This window comes from Mustelus asterias, chromosome 3 (genome assembly GCF_964213995.1).
Source record: "Mustelus asterias chromosome 3, sMusAst1.hap1.1, whole genome shotgun sequence".
NCBI lineage: Eukaryota > Metazoa > Chordata > Chondrichthyes > Carcharhiniformes > Triakidae > Mustelus > Mustelus asterias.
In genome coordinates, this window is record NC_135803.1 from 130,914,462 (window position 1) to 130,932,005 (window position 17,544).

Sequence of the window (17,544 nt, forward strand, 5' to 3'; positions counted from 1 at the left end):
TGTACACCCAGATCCCTTTGCCTATCAATACTCTTAAGAGTTCTGCCATTTACCGTATAACTGTATTGACTAGGCTTATAATTTCCCTTGTCATCCATGGATCCTGAATCCTGCCATTTCTATCTTTCATTTTTGCGGGGACATGCCGATCCTGCATTTCAATCAATTAGCCATTAAAAGCTTCCCACATGCCAGGAATTTGTGCTCAAATAGGCGCTCCCAATCCACATTCCCCGGTTCCTGTCTAATTTGCATGTAATTGGCCCTCGCCCAATTAAGTATCCACACCCGAGGGCCACTTTTGGCCTTATCCATGACTACCCAAAATCTTATCGAATTATGGTCACTAAGCCCAAAATGCTCCCCCACTGAAAAATCAATCACCTGCCTGGGATCATTCCCCAATGCCAAGTCTAGTATGGACCCTTCCCTGGTTGGATTGTCAACATACTGTATCAAAAAGCCCTCCTGGACACATCTAACAAATTGATCTCCATCCAAGCCCCTGGCTGTAAGGGAGTCCCAGTCAATATGGGGGCAGTTAAAGTCACCCACCACAGCTATCCTGCTTCTTTCACACCTTTTCAGTATCTGACTGCACAATTGCTCCTCTGTCTCCTGCTGGCTGTTGGGAGGTCTATAGTACCTTTCCAACATTATGATTTCATCCTTCTTATTCCTGAGCTCCACCCAAAATGTCTCACTACAAGATCCCTCTGATGTCTCCTCCCTCAATACAGCTGTGATGTGCTCCCTAATCAGCAGTACAGCTCCCCCACCCCTTCTGTTTCCCCTTCTGTCCCATCGAAAACAGCGATATCCCGGAACATTAAAGCTGCCAGTCCTGTCCCTCCTTTAACCATGTCTCCGTAATTGCAATAACAGCATAATTCCATGCAGTAATCCAGGCTCTCAGTTCATCTGTTTTACCTGTCATACTTCTTCATTGAAACAAACGCACTCCAAACCTCCAGTCCTGCTGAGCCCCACGGCTTCCCTCTGCCTGCTCTTACTCTGCGCTATGTTTAGCTCAGTCTCACTTTTTTCCCCAGTTCCTACACTTACTGGCCTGCTGTTCTGGTTCCCACTCCCCTGCCACACCAGTTTAAACCCACCCAAACAGCACTCGCAAACCTCCTGCCCAGGATATTGGTGCCTCACCAGTTCAGGTGCAACCCTTCCTTCTTGTACAGGTCCCAGCTTCCCCAGAAGACATCTCAGTGATCCATATAATTAAAGCCCACCCTCCTACACTAATTCTTTAGCTAGGTGTTCAACTGTACCATCTCCCTGTTCCAAGCCTGTCTAGCATGTGGCACGGGGAGTAATCCTGAGATTATTACCCTAGAGGTTCTGCTTTTTAGCTCCCTACTTTAGATCCTGAATTGTTACAATTAAGCTAAATCTCTGGAAAGCAAAAACTTATGAAAAATCTATTTATATTAGATGAATGTAACACCAAGATTTTTACAAATTTCGAAAAAATTGAAATTATGGTTTTTCCAATTAATTTATATTTCACTTTGAACAAATTACACTGATCAATGAAACATAGAATGAAAACATTTTTGAAGGATAATTGACATTTACATCAGGATGTCATCCAATGGGTTACCTGCATGCCAATTACAGCATAGATGAAAAAGAGCATAGCTATCAGAAGAGCAACATATGGAAGTGCCTAAGAAGGAAGAACATTGTAACCAGGTTAGGTTGCATTACCGTTACATATACATTAAAATAATCACAAGACATTTTCTGATATTTTCATCAATTGCTTTTTAGGCACTACTCGAATGTTAATAAAAATCTATTCTTTTCATTTTTGTATTGAATTGCTGATGATTAACTTTCATAATATAAGTAATATTTCTATCAGATTTCTAGCAGCCTGACGATGTAATGAAATAAGCAGAGCTTTCAAATGTTTTGTGTAAATAAATTATTATCTGTTGTAATTGACTATTTTGCAAGTCTACAATGTGAGAAAATAATGGAAGGCATGCCCAAATTTCCAAGATATATTTTCAAGAACTGAAGTTCTGCACATTTAGTGCAAATCACAGTTCACTTCTCAGATATTCAAAGGTATAAGTATATTCAACTCTGTATAATTATTCTGACATCCCTCATATCTTTTTATTTTTTATCCATCCAGCTATCTATTTATCTAATATTTGACCACTAACTCAAATGAATACAATTATTTGTGGGTTCACCATCCATTAAAACATTTCCCCAACTAATTCAAAACATTTCTCAGTGTGGACCTCCAGTTGCTAAATGACAGCCTAGTTTTTATTTAAATCCCATTCATTTTAATGTCACAAAATCCACATTACTGTGCAGGCATTTGAATCAACCTTAAGTTGTTAACCCTTTCTTGGCACACAAACACAAACACAAAATTAAGCTTACTTAAAGCCAAACTTTATTGCTAATACCTACAAAAATAAATAGATATTACTTAAAACTACCTCTGTTCCCTGACAATGTACATAAATTCAGTGAAAGACCTTGTACAAATGTTGAAATGACTTTGTTCTCTGCTGAAATTCCTATGATTCCACAAGCAAAAATTGGTAGAACAGAAATTATATTTGAGTGTTTAAGTTAGAAATGCAGTCAGTACTCAAGGAATAGCTCTATCTAGGCCCCTGGAGTGGAGTTTTATGTCAAATATCACTGTGGGCATTTGGTCAACTGGCTCACATTTAGATTCTAGACAGGACACTCATTAAAAGCTAGCATACATTTTGATACAATTAGCAGGAATTAATTGGCCTTTTTGACATATAAATGTAAAGTGTCAATTAATTCCCTGAGTGTAAGGATGCAAACATGCATACAAACCTGGAAGGACTTGACAAATGTCCATAACAATGTACGTATCCCCTCACCACGGCTCAGTAGTTTGACTAATCGCATTACACGGAAGAGACGGAAGAAGGTAATGGAAATTCTGGAACTTTCCTCTGAATTCTAAAGGTAATTGTATACAAATTAAATCAAAATCAATCCACAAGAAAAAAAATCAATAAATGTTTTTAAAAGATTGTAAGACAAAACAGGAAGAACACAAAGAGAAAGGTAGTCACAAAGGAAGTCAAGGTATGCCTCAATCACTTTCCCATATTTAACTGCATTGATCTGCATAAACACAGTGTGATCTGGAAAAACTTCATGCGATAAAAGGTAAATTTTCAGAAAATTTATGTTTCCTATCAATTCAATTTTTTTAAGTTTTAAACCATCAATAGGGGTCAACATAATTCTGAAAATTTATTAAGTAAAATCAAACAGTCTATTACACAATATTTATATGAAAGGTGATTGACATTAGTAACTTAAAGGCTGAAAGTCAGGAACAAATACTGGCTTAAAATTAAAAGAGGAAATTCACAAGAAAGAAAACATCCATGCAAGGTAAACATTAGGGAACACTTTTATATCTTACCCCAGATTCCCCTGTAGGGGGGCTCTCTGTTGGCTTTGCAAAAGGCTTTAGAAATGAATATTTAAATTAATAACTAAATAAAGTAATAACAACTTAAATTATATGTACTAAAATTTAAATAAGAAAGACAAGTCTAAACAAAAATGAATGCATTATCCACCTGATGGAAAGGCAGGCAGCTGGTTGGTGGGACATGCCAGTTAGCTGCCCAGAAGTTCTGCTAGAAGGCTAACCCAGTCTGAGGACCAAACCTCATTTGCACCAGGCTGGCAGACTGTCACTGGAAACAACCTGTCAACACAAGGAAACTGTAAATCAGGCAGCCAGGCTGGCTTCCATGCTCAGCAGGTTCCTGGGAGTGGGGCAGCAGAGTGGCAGTGGCCCAGGCTGGAATTGTGGAGCCTTGAGAAGCACTTCTGCTCCTCCCAAAACCACAGAACTGAAGAGAAACTCACCTTTGGGCTGCTCTTCAGCTGGCTCGCCACCTGATGCTGGTTGGATTTGCTTGGGGCCAAACTAAAATTGAATACATAATTTACTAACAATGCACAAGTTACTACTGATGATGTAAAATCTCAAAGTGAAGAAGAATTAAGAAACATTTTATAAATTATACCAGTAAACTATTCACACTTGTTGGTCCTTTAACTAATTACAGTTGGCTGAAATTGCCATGGCTGTATTTAACAATTCTTATACATGTAAAAATAGATTAGAGACAAATACACTTCAAAGGAATAGTGTAACAACTGCACTGTGCATTAACTTTGCACACTAAGGGCCAGATGTTTGCGGAGCTGTGGAGATGCCAGGGACCATTAAAAATGGAGGTTGTAAATGCTCTTGAAGGGTGGCTAAGAGCTTAAGAGATGTTAAGCTCTCAAGTTATTTAAATGGCCAGTCCTTTAAAAATTGAAAAAAAAACTGCTTGCCTGTGTCTGAGAGTTGTAAAATATCTCTTGTATCAGTTTTAAAAGCTGTTGACACAATCCTAAATGCTATCATTATAGTATTATTAATGACCAACTGCTTTCCACAACCTATCACAGTGGAGGGTTGTAAGTTCACAGTTTGACTGACAATTCAAAGAGGTTATTAAAAGATTAGCTATCTTTGATGTGGGGTTAGGAATTCAAATATTTGATTTTTATAAGGTACTAAGTACTTGAGGGGGTTTAAATGTATTGAATAGGCTTTCATGAATGGGAGTTTGTTTATTATTGTGAAAACTAGATCTTTAATGGATATTTAGGATATTATTTTATATCATCTCAACCTGGCACGTGAGGTCTGCCCATGGAGGAGAGTTGGCATGGAGGATGCAAGGACAAAAGTTTGTGGTGACATGAGTTGGCTTGGATGGGACATGGATAGTGGGTGGGGTGAATTGTGAAATGTGAGAGATAGAGGGCCTAATATTTAACAATACAACTGGGACAAAGTCCCAGGGACATGAGGCAGGCCTTTTAAACATTGACAAAGGGTCATCTGGACCCTTTGTCAGCTCTTTTCTCTCCTTACAGATGCTGCCAGACCTGCTGAGATTTTCCAGTGTTTTCTCTTTTGGTTTCAGGCCTTTTAAACTGCCTGCCTCAGCACTTGGCTGTGTCTGTGGCCACATACGATCTGGATCTGGTGATGGTGGGCATGTTTCTATTCTGCATCCACGCTTCTCGTCACCAAGTGAAAATCAGCACACTTTTCCCCAGAGGCTGGTGTGCCAAGCTAGGAAATTTCTGACTCTAGCTACTTGTATCGTCAGCAAAATTGGAGTCCTAAATCCCCAATAAAGAAATAACTGTTTGCATTTAGAATATTTTATACTTAGGCCCTTCATAATTCACTGTAAATAAATAAGAACATTTGGTACCTTATATCCTTATAAATTACATGCTCTTCCATTTTATGATAAAATTTTGATTTTTAACCGCTCATTTTTCTATCCTAGAGTGATCTTACCCTAAGGCCCCTGTCAAAACTGCACTGCAATTAGATACTAGGAAATGCACAAGATCTTTAGCAGTTTCTGCTTGCTACACTACAAAGGGAAACCAATTTATAAAAAACAATTGCACGTAATCAGCTGAAGAATATGAGTTACATAATAAGCATTTCAGTTCTCAAGTGCATTTTTTCTCTTTAAATTGCTGAATTTTGCTTACACTGGAAAATGGAATGTTTTCCTGTTTCAAATATCCACAGTTGGATTTTCGCTAAGGAAACAGGAAACAGAAGTTGGAACCATAACTGGGTCCCAAACCTGATCTGGGGGAAACAGTATTGGATGTCAAGTTTCATGGGAGCTACTCCTTAATTAATATAAAGATGGATTTCGCAGACAATTAATGGCCCAGAGGGTGGGAATGGAGTGGGATAACTCAAGTGCGGGACCAATTTAAACTGACCATGGCAGCCTTACAGTGGTTGCCATTTCACTGCTGTTTCTGCAAAGCAAAAGATCACAGAAGGCTTGAAGTCTCGGCAGAGCCAGAGGTTTGAAACGAGGGCAGGGAAGACCCCCATTTTCAGATGTGGATCTGGAGGTCACGCTGAAGTTTATGAGGGAGAGGATGGAGATCCTATTCCTGGAGGATGGCAGGAGGGTGCCACGCAGCTAGACAAAGCAGACATGGATGGACATTGCTAACACAGTCAATGGAAGAAGTGTGGCCAGAAGTTGCATTCAGTATAGGAAAAGATTCAATGACTTGATATCTCTGGTGAGATCCTCAACTCTCAGACCAGAATTCTGGATATTCACCCTCCAGTATTCACACAAACTGAGAAGCCTCAAGGTGCATGCCACAACTGAACATGGGAGGGGAGTGTACACAGCCTACTTGGCTGTACCTCAATTGCCTCCGAACTGGTGTCAGCCACTGCAAGGCCGTCATGCAGAAGTGCAGATACAGACAAGCTGCATCAATTGTGACTGTGAAAATTCAATTCAAATGATGAAACATCTCCTACAATGTCCTCTACTAACAGAACTATGCAACCAGGAAGATCTTCAACTCTCGGGCCGGTGCCCACATGGATCATTGGCGAGGGAAGCTGTAAGGATACAAGAAAAATCTCATTCTCTTTTGGCTCTGCAGGAAAAAGGACATTGGGTATAATCTTATACTGAAGGTGGGGTCCCCACCTCTGACATAAAAGTTGGTGGTGAGCCACCTCCATTTGACCGGCTTGCTCTATAGTCATTTTCCAGCCATGGGGCCTTATTTGGGTCGACGTATTCCACCTGCATCAGGAAGGAGGTCCTGCCTCTGACAGCTGCAACCAGAGGGCTGGATGCTCTCTTATCCAAGCAGTGCCACCAGAGACAGTGGCCACTGTTAGGGCTGTAGGCAGTCCTGAAGAGGAGATGCTGATTAAGTCCAAACTTAAATGTAAGTCCAGGGTTTTGTCAGTAGGGTGGGAAGCAGAAACATCAGGGCAGGAGAGAGGGAAACCCAGAGGGGATAACTATCTTGTGGGTGATTTCTAATGGATGCAGGTGCCCAAATAGAAGAGTCACTCACTCACCATTCCTCTAGACATGGTCTCTTATTCCTGGCCACCCCCTGTCCTTATGCCCCTGCCATGTAGGATAATGGCCACTGCCCACTCACCCCACCAAATGCACTATGTTGATCCCCATGATCCAATCCCCCTCTGTGCCATTCAGGCTTTGACAGAGCCCAGCTAATTTGTTGGTATGGCCATGTCTAGCTCATCCATGTATCTGCCTCCATTCACCTGGTCTGCTAAGACAGCTCATGCAGTTTGTCCATACCTACGGAAATCATATAATCCCCATAAATGAGCTCAATCTTTATTGGCATTCTTTCATGAATCAGACAGAAATGCAGGGTCATTTCCCTGAATCTGGCCTGAAGAAGACAGTTAACTTTAGGAAACTAGCACACTGACCAGTGCTGTCATTTTGGACACCACCCATCTCTGTCCCTAACCCTGGTTAGATATAGCACTGGATAGAAGCTCTGTTTATTGTGCTCTGGTCCAGTCTCAGAACAGCAACAACTGCTACATCAGTGTGACATTTCCATTTCCTTAAACATGCGTCTCTTAAAAAGATTGCTATTTAATGCCAGCTGGGTTGAGGTGATCCAAATTTGTTGCACATAGGATCCTTAAAATCAGTAAGCATGGTATTTTCATCACATTGCTGCAGGCTGCATTCAAACCCAGCTCCCTGAGGTCAAAGGATAATATGCTAATAAACTACACCATATAGTCCACATACAAAGCTCGATTATAGTTTTCCCTCATTTCAATTCATTATTTGGTAATTAAAAAGTCATATATCCATGCACAATGTATTTATTAAAGCAGGTCCATGCAAATATATCTTTATTTATTGCAACAAAATTTAAAAATTACATATATTAATAATAACACAAATGCAATCAAAATTTCACGCTCAAATTGTATTGATAAGATAAAGGGCTAGGCTACTGACCATGACATTCAACGGGTGACCCAAAGCCAACTATAATAATTAATTTGAATGTTATGAAAATAATTAGTATTTTTGCAGACCAAAGCTGCAATTATGCCTCTCTCCTAGCACCCACATTCTGTCACAGCAACTGATTGCATAAAACAATAGTAGACATGGAGTTGAAATGGTTCCAAGTCTCAAGTGCAGGGTAATAAGGGGAAAATAAGGGAGGGAAAAATTTGTGATGAAGAGTGAGTTCAACAAATACATGCAAATATAGTGTGGTGCCAATGCATGCAATTACCGGTGCCTAATGTTTAAAATGCTTTGGTGCTTTCAAAATAAACTATTAAATGACAAATATTATAAAATGGCAAAACTCGTGATAAGTTTTCTTTATGATAGGTGTCACACATATAAACATAATGGTGCTCACAAATACAAATATATACACTGTAAATAAATGAATAGGGAAAAGATGTAAATAGATTTGTAAAGCTTTTGATAATTAACTTCCATGAAAATTAAATCATACAATAAGTTAAAGATTGAAGAACAGAATAGAAAAAAAACATTCAACCAGTACTGCAAAGTGTTATTAATTAGTTCCTGTAAGATCAGAGAATCTAAATGTATTGGACCTATGGAATTTTACAACTCATTACTAAAGCAGTTCCCAGTATATTTTTATCTACTTTACCTAACTTTGCTTCATTGTGTAAATACATTCTCCAACAATATTTATAGCAACTAATTTATAATACAATTGTGTAGATGTAAGATCCACACACGCAAAAGCAATAGTAGACACATCCGCATTATTAGATGGATTCACAATGTGCTATAAATGTCTAGCTTGGCGATATATGAAACAGAAATCTTATAGGAATGAAAGATACTATGGGGGTGATTCGCCTATCCCACCCTGCAAATTTTCTAACGCAGCGGGATGGGAGAATCTCGCAGCTGGGCATGCGTGCAATTCACGCATGCCCAGCATTTCTGCTGTGAGCGCAAGTCCCATCAGTGGATTTCTGGCGGTCAGATCTGCGCTGGACACTGGCGGGAAGACCAGGTAAGTGATTTTAATATATTTTAAATCTAATTTTAATGTAATTAGTGGGCCCAGGACTGGATTATCTGGGCCTCTCCCACCCTGCCAATGTTTCACTCTAGCGGGGTTTACAGTTGGTCCCCACTTTCGAGGAACTATTGGGGCGACCCCGCTGGAGTAAAGGGGGGCAATCGTGGCCCCCTGGGGGTCGGGCAGCAGGGGGGTGGTGCCCCCTCAGCATAGGCAGTGCCAGCCTATGCCCCCTCACCTTAGCATTGCCCATCGGGCATGGGGCAGTGCCAAGGGGCGGGGCCTATAGGGATGTGACTTGATAGGGTGGGGCCTGATGGGAGCAGGGCCGAGGGGCGATCTGTGGGGATGAGGGTCCCGCTGCCACTCTGCATAGGGATCGGTCTGGTCAGGAGGGAAGTTAGCGATCGGGGCGGGCTGGGATCAGCCATAGCGGGGTGGTCTGCCTCCCGGGTGGTCTGCATTGCAAAGGGGGGCTGGAATGGGGGAATTATCACTGCGAGGGGGGGGGGGGGTGCAGGGCCAGACATGGAAGCAGTCCATGTCCACTATGCGTGCGCAAACGCCGCTGGGTTCAGCCTCCCAGGTGGGAATAGGCCCCGCCCCCTGAAATCTAATGATATTCATGCTGGTGGTCTCTGCAGTGCACAGATTGTGGGAGATTCTAGTGTGAACTCCCACTGATAAAAACAGCATGAATTACTCCAGTTTTCCCACAAATTCTTTTGGGGGAATTCCACTCTATAACTGTTGTATCATAAAATTGTAAGTAAGCATTAAAACTTATTGGGCCCTATTTTCTGAGTGACAATAACTTTTAAGATTGACTTAGCATCAATCAGTGGTGTCAGGTTCCCCAGGGTAGTGTCACAGGCCCAAACATCTCGAGGCTGCTTCACCAATGATCTTCCTTCCATCGTAAGGGATGTTCACTAATGATTGCAGAATGCACAGCACCATTCCTGACTCCTCAGATACTGAAACAGTCCATGTCCAAATGCAGCAAGACCTGGACAATATGATGTAATTTCAAAGGTGATTTAACCTTGAATGGGTTTATTTGGGCTTCTCCTAGGTTGGAGCATATAACATCTCACAGTTCACAATTGTATAAGAGGGGTTTTCTTGAATCATAGAATCCCTACAGTGCAGAAGAGGCCATTTAGCTCATCGAGTCTGCACAGACTCTCTGACAGAGTATCTTATCCAGATCCTCTCCTTCGCCCTATCCTTGTAACCCCACATACTTACCATGGTTAATCCATCTCACCTATACAGATTGGGACACTAAGAGGCAATTTAGCATGGTCAATTGACCTAACCTGCACATCTCTGAACTGTGGGAGGAAACCGGAGCACCCAGAGGAAACCCATGCAGACATGGGGAGAATGTGCAAACTCCACACAGACAGTCATCCTAAGCTGGAATCGAACCCGGATCCCTGGACCTGTGAGGCAGCAGTGCTAACCACTGTGTCACCATGCCACCCAATTACTGATGCTCTAGTATGTAATGAGAGGGGTAGATCATATTTTCTTTCCAGAGAGAAGTAGGTGAATGAGCACATAGCTTCATCAGGATTACAAGTGCTCCAAAGTGCATAATGCCAATTCCATTATGGGATATGCATGTAAATTCATAGGTATACCACAACCATAGGGTTCCCATCAATGCCCAGCTGATGTAAGTCTATGACTAGTATCATGGCAGCAGTAATGGTGTCTTTATTCTGTGCCTCTCAGCGGCACCTGAGCCACCATGATAAACCTGTAGCTATTGGATGATTAGAGCAATTCACTGGCCACCTGGCTCATGGCTCTGGTGCATACATGGTCAACATATATATGGTGAGTCATGCTGCCATACAGAATGTCACTGAGCAGATCACTGGGGTGCAATGCATCTAATGATTGGTCACTCTGGATCTCCATAGCATGTATCACCATTTGTGATGGTCTGCTGCTTCCTGCACAATCTTGCCATCATGAGGGCACAGCCCTTGCCACCTAATGAGAAGCCAAGGAGGAGTAAGAAGAGACTGAGGAAGAAAAGGAAAGGAGAAGGCAACTAAAATACTCCCTCCCAGCTGGGTTGTCCAAGATTAGCTCATCCGACTGTGGTCCCACTGAATTCAACACCAAATGCCCATTCAACAACATTCCCAAGCCTTACCTTTGTTACCAACCATCACAACATCCTCTTGCTCACCATGCTGTAATAATAGCCACCACACGACAGCATTCCAAATCAATTTTATTCATCAAACTATTCAGTTTTCTATCAAAAATCAACTAATCATCTCTGTGTGTTTCCTTATTGCTTGCCTTTATTTGTCCTAGTATGCAGTGGCTGCAGCATGGTTTGTGGAAGGCTACTGACTTTCAGTGTGAAGAGATTGCAGATGGCCTTGCAAAATTGCATCACGCAGCTATAGCTCTGGAAGGCTTGGTGATGGAGTGCAGTAATGGGTGGCAGAAGTCTGTGCTGGTTGACAGGCGACAGCAAGGACATCAGTAGGGTAGTAGAGGTGGGAGGATCAATGCTGTCATCCTGGAAGATTGCAGGTTTGTATTCCTTTGCAGCTACTCCCTATGGGGCTGCATCTCTGCACTGTGTTGAACACAGGTATATTTTGAAGTACAGGCTGCTGTATTGCTATGAGACACTTCAAGTCCATTTCATCACTGGTATCCGCAGCCACAATGACAGTAGTCTGAATTTTCGTGGCAGCAAGCAGCATTTCAACAAGTTGAGCTTGTATTACTTCAGTCTGGGTGCAATGTGCTTGTGCTGCAATGGAAGCTGAGGTATTGGCCATTAAACACTGCATTATGGTTCCACAAATGAGGTAATGGCTACCACTTGCATGCTGGAAAGATGAACTCTAAGCTCTACACAAAGCCATCTGAAGGGTTGGTGCTGGATTTCTTCATGCTGAATGGCAATGACTGGAGGCTTTCTGGCAGGCCTGTTAATGCACCAAGCATTTGAGCGTGCTTACTCTTATGCTTCCTGTATGCCACCTATCAAAATGTTCAACTGAGCTTTCAAAATAATTTATGCATGAACCTCACCCTCAGGCGAGCCACCACTTGTGCTGCCCATTCTTCGTGCCCTCATTGCAGGCCACTTGGACACAATGTCTCACCAAGTGCAGATCCTGGATGCGATACATGGTAGCAATGCCCAGGGGGCACCCCCCAGTGCCCAACCCTTTGGGGGGCCTCGATTCCCCCCCCCCCCCTCCTCCCTTCACTCGGGCCACTAGCTCCCCGCAAGTGGGGAGCTATACTAAACTGCGCTGGAGCGAACCACTCTTGGCGGGGGTGGGGAGGGGGCGCGGGGGGAGAGAGACAGAGAAAGAGAGAGGATAGCGGGCCTGGAGATTTTGGTCCCGGGAACCACTAATGCTATTTAAATTGGGTTTTAAATAAATTATGCAGCTTCGCACCAGAAATCGGTGCGGAGCTGATGGCGCAGTCATTCCGACTGCTGGAGATGCCCGGAGGCCGTGGCGCCCAGTGGAGAGCCCGCGAAACAGCCTCCGCTCGAGTCTCCCAGCCTGCTGCGCCACAAAAGCAGCACAGCGGGATAGGAGAATCGCCCTCCCCCTATCTCTAGGCTACTCTCTGAAGTATATGCAGGGTCAGAATCTGAGTTGGCCGGAATTAACTATCAGCTTCAATGGTTTGAGCCCAGCCACTCCACGGCCTTAATCACAGATGCTCCAATGAAGGCGAGAACTGTCTCACGGATGGTGAGAACATGCAGCCAAATACTACCTACAGTTATGCACCATCTTGTCTTGCAAAAGAGGGGGAAGTGTGTCGGTGAATATGGTGCAACAATGGGCAGGGTTTTACCACAGGGTTTGGAACATCAAAGTGGAGAACAAATAGGTGCCCAAGCCCACATTTGCCAGAAATCAGTTTCCCGGAAACGGTCTCCCAATTGGTTGTCTCCGCATTCACCTCTGGTCGGCTCCCAGAGCTGCCAGACCAATCACAGGGTCAGCAGCTCTAGACCCTGGACAACAGCACTGGGAGAGGTGGATGCTGCTGAGATAGGTCTGAGATTGTGAGGGCACCTCAAAATGGAGGTACCCCCAGAGGTGTAAACATAATTAACAAGGAGGGAAAGATGGAATGTTGCTCTAATCAGAGAGAAATTCCTCCAATTGGATCGTTGGCACTGCAAGGGCTGTATTTCTTCCTCACAATTCCTTATTTAGTGGATGGAACATCCGGCTTTGATGGTGGCCTTCTGACTGCTGCAGCGAGGTCAGCTAGATGGAACTGTCATTAATTTAAGTCTTAACTATGTAAATTGCCCCAGGCAGCCTCTGTGGGCAAGCAATCCACTTCCCAGGTCATCTAGGAAACGTCCCCAGTGAAATGCATCAGGGAGCTGCTCCAACTTGGCTCTCCCTATTTTCCTGATACCTCCCCACCACCCATTGCCTGACTTCCAAGCCACCATGGGGCTGGGAAAATTCAACCCGATGTGCGATATGTCTGTCATATCGATAGTTGGCTGTCTGGGCAAGCTATGAGGTGTGCTAACTGTCTGAGAGTGCACTTTACCTATGAATATGAGATATGAGTCAAGGTGAGATCTTTTGTGAGTGAGTGAAGGGGAAGTGGTCGATACAGCTGTATGTGAAGCTAGTGGTTTATTTGTGAGGGACTTTGGGAGACTCAAGATTTACTCATGGTATACTGAGAGACTGCAATCATGATTTCCATGGCCCAAATTTTCCAGATCCCCATGGTGGGTTTACCCACAGCGGAGATGCCTCACGACTAGCCGTCATCTGGATCTTCCAGCCAAAGTCAAATGCAATTTTCATGGCTCGCTCATTCGCTGCCAGAAAACATCGCTGAGACCAGAAGATCCTGCCAGCGGGAAGGGCGGAAATTCCTGCCTCGTGGAAGCTCCTCACAGCTTTCTCTCAGTAAAATAATCTGAGTTTTCCTTCGATCTCTAACAATCAAATCACACAGGTTTATTGTCAGGCAAACCCTGAAATAGGTCACAAGACCCATTTCATTTACCTAAATTCAAAGCTTCAATCCTAAAATATAATCTTATAAATCAAAAGATAAAGTCCTAAAACATCATAACCTTACAAAACCTCGCAACTGTAACACCGGCTGCATGCTATGATCATAGAAATAAGCATGCAGTATGAAATATGCATACTGCCTGCAATGAAAGGAATAGACACAGATTAATTGCATCCTGCAATCATTGCATCTTTTCATAACTATCTTCCTAACAGCAGAGAAATCTCCCTCACGAATCACAGAACTTTCCACATCCAGCCCACAACAATGACAATCTGGAGGTTTCACACATATTCACTTACAAATGCACATCAGAACTTGGACTAATAGGACAAATCTACCAATCAAGTGTTTACAGTCAGCAATGTCGCTCTTACTCCTGCCATGTCTAGTACTATCTCTCAAAGGAATGGAGCAAGAAGAAGTTCAAACATACAAGAAAAAACATAGAACTAGAACCTGGGACTAATGAGTGAGCTATGCCTAAGAAAGTTGAAGGCCTTCAGAGAGGGAAATGGCTTAATTGCTCCAAATGGTAGCGAACCGAAAACAGGAGAAACTCCTCTGTGATTAGAATTGCTTTGTCTGTGGTTGTGAAGGTCACAGCTATTCATTTTTCATACTACTTGATGGGGGCCTGTGAGCTCAGTTGGTTGGACGGCTGGTTTGTGATGCGGAGTGACGCCAACAGCGCGGGTTCAATTCCTGCACTGGCTGAGGTTATTCCTAAAAGCCCACCTTTTCAACTTTGCACCTCACCTGAGGTGTGGTGATCCTCAGGTTAAATCACCACTAGTCAGCCTAAGGTCATCTGGGACTATGACGACTTTATCTTTACCCATTACTTCCTTATAATCAGCCAAGGAGTATTTAGTAGGCATTACCTACAGTACAAAGGCCACCTGCTTTCAAGATAAAATTTGATTATTTCTGAGGAGTTGCAGGTCATACATTTACACAGAGTGAAAAGCCAGAATTGGACAGAAGCAGCTTTGCAATTGTGCTGCTTTTCCCCAAGGTTTAAATTTCTTAACACTGCATGATGATTGTTTCAAATATTAAACATTTGCAACTTGAGCAGTATTGGAGTATGATAAGACTGAAAAAGTGAGCTGTGATTAAAAAAGTAATTGTGATTTTATTTTGTCTATTTTACGGCAGTCCAAGTGATCATGCAGAAAAACCGGTGCAAAGAATCTGTTGGAATTATGGTCAACCAAATTTTCACTTCCACCTTTTAAATGAAATAGAACATGGACATTGAAAATAATTAAATATTTTGGAATACATTTTTGTTTGCTAGTCTTTGTCTTTTAAAAAGCGGGAACATGATAACCATTTTACATTCATATTGATCTCTTCACTAACAATAACAAATGTCAAAAAATGAACCTTTTCTCGATGTCAGCCATTAAGACCCATTCTACAAATAATAAACTATTTCTCTTTATGCAAAACACTTTACCTTCAACATAAATATCAGCACTAATAATTATTGAAATTTCTAAACTTATACTTGTGTCATTAATGGTTTGTATTATACATCCAAAATAGCAATTGCTGCATTATAAAACAAAAGCCATGAATTTGTTCAAATATTGATATACAAATTTTCATGGAAAATATTTTGTTACAACATTCTAGAGGTGCTTATAGGTTTCCTAAACATTTTGTTTAATCGAGTCCACAAAAGTCAATTTGTTAATTGAGTTTTCTTCCTTTTTGTTATTATTTAACCTGCAAGTTAATTTAACTAAGTATAGAGTAGACAAATAATATAAATTCTATTTTAATAAATGGCAGATTGGAGATTTCAGTTCTCCAAATGAGAAGAGAAAATTTGGATGACCACAATTTAAGTGATTCAACTGTGAAACACGGTGTAAAAAAAAGATTATAATAAGTTTCAACAAAGAAATGCATGGTGCTCGGTCATGAACCAGCGTTCTTATACTTGCCTCTACAAGATTCTAGAAAACATAATGGACATAATGTAGGAAAATTAGAAAAATCATCATATGTTTTTTGCTGAAAATATTATTGGGATTTTACTGTACAGTTTATTAAAATTAATTGTTTCATTAAATAAACTTAGCTTTGATGAAAGGTCACTTGTGCAATATTGACGGATCTCCCATTTCCAGCTGCTGACTTACTGTGGATTTTCCAGCACTCTCAGTTTTCCTATCTTTTCTCACTTTCTGTCTACTAATTGTTTCATAAATGTGTGATCATCTTATCTTCTGAATATACAATAGCAATCACAATCTATTTGCATGGTCACCAAGATACTGATGAAAAAATGAAAAAAAAAACATCTGAATGGGTGACATTTTATATTGCTGTAGACAGAATAACAGTCTTTGATTCAATTTAATGAATGGAAACATTAATTTATTTATTTAACTGAAATGATTCAAAACAGGAAAAATCATTACTGCAACATTATTTGCCCAGCTTTCACTGAGATAAAGGGAAATTCTTAATCATAGTTTTAACAAGGTACAAAGAATCTGTCGAGAAAGCATTTGTTTATGTCATGCTTCTGTGGGGAAAACAGAAATTTGTGAAGAAGAGTACTTTGATGATAATTCTAAACCACCCACAGTTTATTTAATGTCATAGTGTCAGTCTGCATATTACTAAATGGATGAGCAACCTGGAAAAGTAGGAAAAAATACAATGGTTTAACTAATTCTATTCATGGTTTTTAGCAGTGAGTTTTCAAATATTAAACATTAAAAATCAAGACAGCGAGTTCATTTTTTAGTTTCGGAATATGCTTTACAATGTTTTAGCAGAATACAGAATGCTCATAAGTGAAGTAAGTATTGTAAAGTACAATTAATTTATTTTGTCAGACAATCTAAAAAACAGTCTTGCTAAATAAAGTTGGATTTTCAAACTTCTGAATAAATACTAGAAACTACTCATTTGCCATTCTTAGGAATTATCAAGCGTCCTCCGTTCACGAATTATTAGAAACTACCATCTTCACTTTGCTGTAAGAAACTGGCACTGCGCTACAAACATTTTCACCAATGAAGTTTTCACATTTTTCCTTGGTTTACAGCCAGGATTAAATATTAACAGAGAACCAGCAGTACCAAATATTACCAGAGAAGTTTAATGACCCAAATGGCATAATTGTTTCACCATTCATGTCATTACACTTCAGTTTAACCACATAAATGGCAAAGTAGTTTTGAAAAAATGCATTCTCATTTGTTTTCCATGTTCTGTAGCTTGACTACACAAACTCCAACAAAAGCTTTATACTGTAATATTGCCTTTTAAAACAGCAAGCTAGGGAACACGATGAAAGTGTAATTTATTTAAATGATTTGGAATGGTATTATAATATTCCTGTTTCAATTCTTTGGGCTAGAAATATACTGTTATAACACTGTCATTCATGGATCCTCTCAGACATCTGCTGCACCTGAATGCAATTGGCTTAGCAATTTCAACTAAAGATGTACAAACTTG

The 17,544-nt window shown here is 41.2% G+C and overlaps 1 protein-coding gene across 1 annotated transcript in view; it reads right to left on the reverse strand.

The window, feature by feature from the left end:
* The window catches only part of cacna1db (calcium channel, voltage-dependent, L type, alpha 1D subunit, b), a 335,919-nt gene that overhangs the window by 127,306 nt on the left and 191,069 nt on the right, over positions 1-17,544 (reverse strand). The window contains exons 26-28 of the mRNA XM_078209623.1: positions 3,458-3,490; positions 2,854-2,982; positions 1,616-1,681 (exon numbers count right to left, since the gene is read on the reverse strand). Of these exons, the coding sequence (XP_078065749.1) occupies positions 1,616-1,681; positions 2,854-2,982; positions 3,458-3,490 (228 nt within the window). The remainder of the gene's footprint in view (positions 1-1,615; positions 1,682-2,853; positions 2,983-3,457; positions 3,491-17,544) is intronic.